This window comes from Camellia sinensis, chromosome 13 (genome assembly GCF_055761805.1).
Source record: "Camellia sinensis isolate YWXY chromosome 13, ASM5576180v1, whole genome shotgun sequence".
NCBI lineage: Eukaryota > Viridiplantae > Streptophyta > Magnoliopsida > Ericales > Theaceae > Camellia > Camellia sinensis.
The window spans coordinates 130,482,083-130,489,132 of record NC_138973.1 but is presented as its reverse complement, the minus strand read 5'-3'; the positions used below and the strand labels follow the sequence as shown (position 1 = coordinate 130,489,132).

General features: G+C 39.8%; 1 protein-coding gene across 2 annotated transcripts; it reads left to right on the top strand.

Annotated features, from left to right (window-relative positions):
• The first annotated feature begins 516 nt into the window (after window positions 1–516).
• Window positions 517–2,462, top strand: LOC114318515 (calmodulin-like protein 3). Of its 2 annotated transcripts, none has more exons than XM_028265424.2 (2): window positions 517–1,467; window positions 2,012–2,462. In XM_028265424.2, the coding sequence occupies exon 1, from the start codon at window positions 722–724 to the stop codon at window positions 1,439–1,441; it is 720 nt and encodes a 239-aa protein (XP_028121225.2). In that variant the 5' UTR covers window positions 517–721; the 3' UTR covers window positions 1,442–1,467; window positions 2,012–2,462. The 2 variants fall into 2 exon arrangements, with proteins under 2 accessions (XP_028121225.2, XP_028121226.2); XM_028265425.2 differs by having other exon boundaries at window positions 523–1,467; window positions 2,073–2,462.
• The last annotated feature ends 4,588 nt before the right edge of the window (window positions 2,463–7,050 follow it).

Genomic DNA, 7,050 nt, shown 5'->3' with positions numbered 1-7,050 from the left:
AAAAAGTCAAAAAAATAAAAAACTCTTCCTAAACTAAACTTTTTAACCCAAGCTAAAATAGTCAAAAAAAAATTAAAAAGTTAAAAACCCAATTTACTTCCCAAACTAACTCATAAACTCACAAATTATACCGTCCAATTAGCTAGTTCACCCAACTGGATACGGTCCATTATGAGGTAGGGCTATTTTAAAAAATGGTTATAATTAATTTTCTTTGATGAAAATTTACTTATAAACTATTTTTTTATGAGAAAAAAAATAAATTATAATCTAAAATAACTCACCTCTCAAAACACGCCGAGTCTTTTGTGATCTGCATTTCAAATTTTTATCTTTAAAAATATAAAACACAAATCATGGCCTACCCTAGGCTACATGCGAGTTGGGACATGTGTCACCACCAGAGTTAACAGCAGTGGCTTTACGAACCTCAACGCGTGGAGAGTTTGAGTACAGTTAGTACAGTTCACGCGTTTTGTAGATTAAAAGTATGCACCAAAACCGCGTAACTTCTTCAATGATGAAAACGCCTTTCTACTAACCCGCAAAAATCCATACTCTTCTCTTTCATTCTTCTCTTATTTTGTCAATTATACTCTATTTGTACCTTTCTTTTGTTGATTATAAAAAAAATAATAATAATAAATCCTATTCTCTCTCTCCCCCTTAGTTTTTCTCACTTCCACTCAAACAAGTAGAAGAAGAAAAGAAGAAGAAGAAGATGATGATGTTGATAGCCATAACATTGCTATCTCTTCTCTTCATAGTTGGCCTTTCACTCACTGTATTCAAATTCCAAACCAACAAGTTGATAGAATGGATTCAATCCTTTTTAGCGGAAAGATTTTCACAACACGTTCGCAACAAGCCAGCCGCGGCGGCCGACAAAAAGCCGAAGAGGAGTGCCGGCTCCGCCGTCCATAACAAGGCGGAGCTGAGGAGCGTCTTCGCCACGTTCGACAAGAACAACGACGGCTTCATAACGAAGAAAGAGCTCTCAGAATCGCTCAATAACATTGGAATACACATGACGTTGCAAGAAGTGGAAGAGATGGTTGAGAAGGTGGATTCTAATGGTGATGGGTTGATTGATCTTGATGAGTTTTGCGAGTTGTTCGAGTCGGTGGTGGGGCTTGATGGGGTGGTTGGTGGCGGTGGAGAGGAGGAGGAGGAGGAGGAGGAGGAGGAGGAGGAGGGTGGTAGTGGTGGGGGGAGTGACTTGAAGGAGGCTTTTGATGTGTTTGATGGGGATAGAGATGGGTTGATAACAGTGGAGGAGTTGGGAATGGTGTTGTCTTCTTTGGGATTGAAGGAAGGGCAGAGGTTGGAGAGTTGCAAGGAGATGATAAGGAAAGTTGACATGGATGGAGATGGGAAGGTTAATTTTGATGAGTTTAAGAAGATGATGAAATCTTCTGAAAGGCTTATTCCAGTTTCCTAACTCTCTCTCTCTCTACTCCAATTCTAGTAAGCCATCTATCTCTCTCTCCAAATTCTAGTAGATGAATTCAGGATTATCACTATGTTGTGCGAAAGTAAGTTTGAAATACATGTTTATAATTTTTAATTATTTTTAATTTATTATTATAATATATAATATTTTTAAAATTTCTAAAAATCAGTACTTGGATCCATCTTTGCTCTACTCAAACATATAAAATTTTCACAGAATCAATTACAAAAATGAGGCTCACATATGTCAGCTTACATATAAGCCCACAACCATGGATGGGAGTTAAATATGGGTCTCACATGTAGATTCCATTCTTTATTTCACATCTTTGATTGATTTTGTAAAAATTTTGTATTTCTTGTACTTTTGATTTTCATACAGAAAAAAGTTACCTATCCAAAAAATGTATCCAAAATTTCACCTAAAAAAGTAATCTATTATTTGAATTCAACTCTTGTATGTCTAAAAGAATTTCGACTACACAATTACTTTGTATCTTTCTTGAGTGTTTTGGGTGTTTAGTATTGCTGATTCTAATTAACCCATCTCTCTCTTTAGATTGTGCATATAAATGGTGGAAATCCTTATCACAATGTCTTTAATTTTTCTTTCCAAATAGCCTCAATCAGTTTCTTGATGGTCATCAATGCCAGTTTTTTGTAATGTTGTTGGAAGATGGTGAGTAGATTTTGGTGAAGCACATGGAATAGTGGTGCAAATAGACGAAATAAATTGTTTCTTTCCCTTCAATGTCACATGGAGAAGTCTTGGCGATTTGTCAAACTCTAGGTTTTTCTTTACGAGGTCTTTTGTTTTGTTTTGTTCTGTTCTTTTATAGGGATAAGTTTTCTATTACCATGTCTAGTAATAGACAAAAGTGTATACTGGTTTGTTGCTTGTAATTTTAGATTTCAACTGGGATGTCTATGCCAAGTATGTATAAAGAACACAGTTTGTAAATCTTGTTGTGGCGCGTATGTATATATCAAAAGTGTTTAAGAGCACAAAATGTAAGAGTTTAATGGTGTCTTTGGTTGGAGGATTTGGAAAGGGAAATGGAAAGGTAGGTGAAATATGAATAAAACATGTCTATATTTCACCTAGTTTCACACACATTTTCCCTTTCACTTTCCAAATCCCTATCTAAATTTCCCAACCAAACACAGCATAATAGAGTTCTATTTATTTGGCAGCGGCCCTCAGTTATGAATGATTTGTATATATCTTTGTTTGTTTGTTTGTTTGTTTTTTTGCGTCATGTCACATTGTTAGAGTCATTTTTAGAATTTTAAATTTAAAATTATGAATCATTGCTCATACATATATACACACAAATTCAAAATTTTTTGTCAAAATTTCTAGTATAAAAGATAATGGGAAATTTCCAAATTAATCAGAGAAACTGAAAATAAAATATGCATTTGATGAGTTCTATTTTTATTTTTATTTTTCATGTAACATTATATGTGTATTTGGCATCTCGTAAATAAGTACATTTATTTGAGTTATATTACATCTTTACTTTTTTGCACATCTTTTTATAAAAAATTAAAAATAAATTTTAATAAATAAATTATTTAATAAAAATAAATTAAATTTACATAATTTTGTATTTGATATAATCTCATTTGATAGATCTTGATTAGCAAATTTTAAAAAAGTAAATTTTATTAAAAAATAAAAAAAAAATATAATAGACACTTGAACAATGAGCTTGAACAATGATTTATATAATAGTTTAACTAGAAAATTATATTTTTACCTAATTTTACATTCAATATTAACCTTAATTAATACATATTAATGAGCAGATTATTTAAAATATGGGCATGTTTTCATAAATCCTACTTCTACTACTTATGTTTCAATTAGTCCAAATTAATTTTTTATATTCCAATTAGTTCCATAAGTTTCAAAGTTACAGAACTAACTGTATGCTACAACCTAAAGAGGTATTACAACATATTAGAGTTTTAGAGATCAAGTTTTTTTTAGTCTTTAAAAGTAAAATTTTTTGAAAAAGTCAAAAAATGAGCTTTTAGTGACAATTTTGAAATATTACTAATAAATGTACTTTTGGGGACAAAATAATTTTGTTCCAAAAGGATTTATCTTTTGAAAAAACAAAAAAATTCGGTCCCAAATGTTAGTAATTCATCACTAAATGCCTAATTTTGTCACTAAAACTAAAATACTAATAGTTTGGGCGACAAAAATATTTTGTGAAGGTGAAATTATTTCCACAGAAAAAAGCGAGATGACGTGTTCTCTGCCTGACTTTTGCAAGAAAAACCAAAAGTTAGTGATCACTTTCGACTTTGGTAGGTCGATGGGACCCTCTGACAATCAAGTCAGTGGGCTATTTTGGGAAGTGGGTTTTAACCCACTTCTCTCTCTCACAAAAAAGTAAAAAAAAAAAGAAGCTAAAAAGTAACTTTTACTATCTTCCCAAAACACTCCAGTATATTGATTGACCATTATGAGAAATAGGTGTTGACTGTATTTAACAGGTTTTTTAGGTTACCTTGGTCTGTCCTGGGTGCTTGACATGATTCTTCTTTTTATAGTTTTTTAGTTTCAATCTTGATCATCCATTCTTTCTTTGATCTGAGAGTTTTGTCTCGTCACAGGCAAATTGAGCTAATTGCCCACTTGCTTGCATTACTAACCATCATATCCAACTCTGTTGGACGGTTGTGATGCTGTCAAATTGTTGGAAAAATGGTTTGCGAAACCATGAATTTTGGCCAACTTTGAGCCTAAATTGAGATGGGCTCCGGACATCGATTGAGGTATGTTCGGGTGGAAGTGCGTTCCTTGCCAGGTGGTGATTCATTTTGTATATTTGATTGGTCAAATCATTTTCTGAGTGAATGCGAAATTGACTCTGAAGAAAGTTTTGGCTACAATTGAATTCGTCTTTGGTTTCGTCGAGAAACTCCGAAGTGTTCTAATAGAAATTCAATTTCAATTGTGATTTGGTTTTTCCTCATTCTAGGAGCATCTGTCAAATTCTTGATAGAAGTTCATACGGTGAATGTTGGTTTTACAGCCAAATTTGGAATAGTTTGTTCACCGTGTTTCCGCTATATTCTCAAAGGTGGATCACCGAAATTCAAACATATTTGAGACTGTTCACACCACCATCTCAAGTCTATAAATACCTCACTCTTCTTAAGTTGTTGTAGGGAAGAAATTGGTATCTGATGATACAGTTACGATACAACGGGTTCCAGAGGGAATGGGTTGGACTGGTCCACGCTTCTCCAACCGATATCTGAATGGTCAAGCCCACCTGAGAACCTGCACAAGAGTTCAACGGGGAACGGGGAGTCCCCCAACGAACCCTCCGACGAGCAAGTTAGAGAGAGAGAGAGAAGTGAAATGTAGAGATATGAGTTAGAAATAGAGAGATTAACCTTCTTCTTATCTTCGACGTCTGCTTATATCCTTTGGTAATCATTTCGTTGTCCCGTCCGACCTGTCACCTTGGCCAAAAGTTTATGCTGTAGCTTACCTTGTTCAAGGTGAGGGCGTGTTGTCCCGACGGAGAGGTGTTGTCATAATAAATGCTGTGAGGGGCTGCATTAATGGTGATGTGCAGTGGCAATAACTTTGCAGATCTTTGTCTGCTGAGGTGGCTTGCCCTTTACCTACTACGTGTCTGAATATTATTGGTCCTTCATGTCATGTTGACTTCTAGCTGTGCTGGGCCTTATCAGTTGGGTTATGTATTGGGCCCTAAGTGGTAGGCTTGGGCTGTTCATAGTGGGTTATGGCCTTTGTGGTCCTACCCACGTCAGTAGTCCCCCATTCCAAAGTGCAGCTTTAGTCCAACGAAGGAAATGATGAGGAAGATGGGGGTTGAAGGTCGACTGGAAGGAACGACCGATCAGAAGTGGCCGAGCAGAGGGACCCGCCGTGAGGAGGGCCGACCGCGAAGGGTAATCGAATGGGGGGACCGACCATGAGGAGGGCCGACCGCGAAGGGTAGTCGAGTGGAGGGACCGACCATGAGGAGGGCTGACCGCGAAAGGTAACCGCGTGGAGGGACCGACCATGAGGAGGGCCGACCGCGAAGTGTAGGGCGGCAGGGCGCGGGGCTCGAGAGGCGGCGGGTCACGTGACGACTGGAAGTGGGAAGGGAGGCAGTGAATCGTGGTCGTACACGTGGCAGCATCTGGTGGGAGGAGGTCTGGCGTTGGGCCAAGAGTGAAACGATAGGTCATTATAGGGTGTTGAAAAGACAGTGTTGGCGATTTTTTGAAAATTTTTTAAACTGGCGAAATTTAATAGGGACCCTTGGACTACAGGAAAACCTTGGGCCTTTAGGATTACTCGCTTTACTTATCTCTTCGCAAAACATCAAAACATTCCCAGCGTAAACTCCTTCGTTGCCAACGATACACCCCTGCGACACTTCTGGAATTTTCTTACGCCCGCATTCGAAGCTATTCGAAGACATACAATAAGGATGGTACAAGAGGAAGCAACCACCACAAGGGTTGATCCCCTAGGGGATGATGACGCGATGGACCTGGCAGAATGATATAGGAGGGAGAGGCAAGTGGAGAAATCAGGGGAGCCGGCGGGTTTAGCTCGTCCGTTGACGATGATAGCGGCTCCGAAACTAATCAGCCAAGCTGAGCCAGATCACTGGCATACGAAGGCTGACAAGTCAACCGTTACGGCGGAGGAGTTAGAGGGTATAAGAAAAAAATACCAGGTGCTTGAAGAAATAGAGTTGATGTTACCGACAGCAACGGAGAGGCCTTCCGACGCCCGGCCGAGGAAGTTTGCCCTATACGAAGAGGTGTTGAAGGGAGGGTTGAGGTTGCCGCTTCCACAAGTGGTAGTGGATGTCCTCAACCGACTGGAAGTCGCGTTAGGCCAACTAATGCCCAACGCATGGAAGATTGTACTGGCCTGTGCAAGTACGTGGCTGAAGGCGAACGAGGGAGCGGCCATGACAGTGGACGAGTTTTTTGCCTGCTATAAGGCCTCGGGCCAGCAAGAAACTTGGGTCACTTTGCAGGCGGCGGCAGGAAGGGGTTTGGTGGCGGGGTTGCCGTCATCAATTAAAGGATGGAGGCTGCGGTGGTTCTACATATCTGCGAACGGCGGAGTTGGAGTACGCACGGTGTGGAGGGTACCCACCAAGTCTATGGAGCCAAAGTTGGGGGCTGCAGCGGAGGAGAGGGTGAAAAAGGTGAAGGCATGAAGGGAGAAGGAGGGGGTCAGATGGGATGACCTCGTTCAGCCATCAGCTTTGTTTGCCGCAGGATTGGGCCCTCAGCCGACCGGTGGGGATCTGGCACCGGCAGAGCTTGAGGCGAGGAGGAAAGCGCAAGAGGCGGAGGATCGGGCCATTTTTGCCAAAGCCAATAAGTTCAAGGAAGTGCAGTTAGGCTTGCCACCAAAACCGGTCGCGAGGGAAAGAATCTGACCGCACCCCAAGCTGTTAGGAGGAAAGACTTGGGCAGTTTCGAGCCACGACCGCCCCCCGTTGATCCAGTGAAGGAAAAGGCAAACAAGGAGAGGGAGGTCTTGACGAAGAAGAAGAAGAAGAAAAAGAAGAAGAAGAAGAAGAAGAGAAG

Excerpts from the sequence above, each read along its gene's own strand:
- LOC114318515 (XM_028265424.2), top strand. The coding sequence starts at position 722 with ATGATGATGTTGATAGCCATAACATTGCTATCTCTTCTCTTCATAGTT.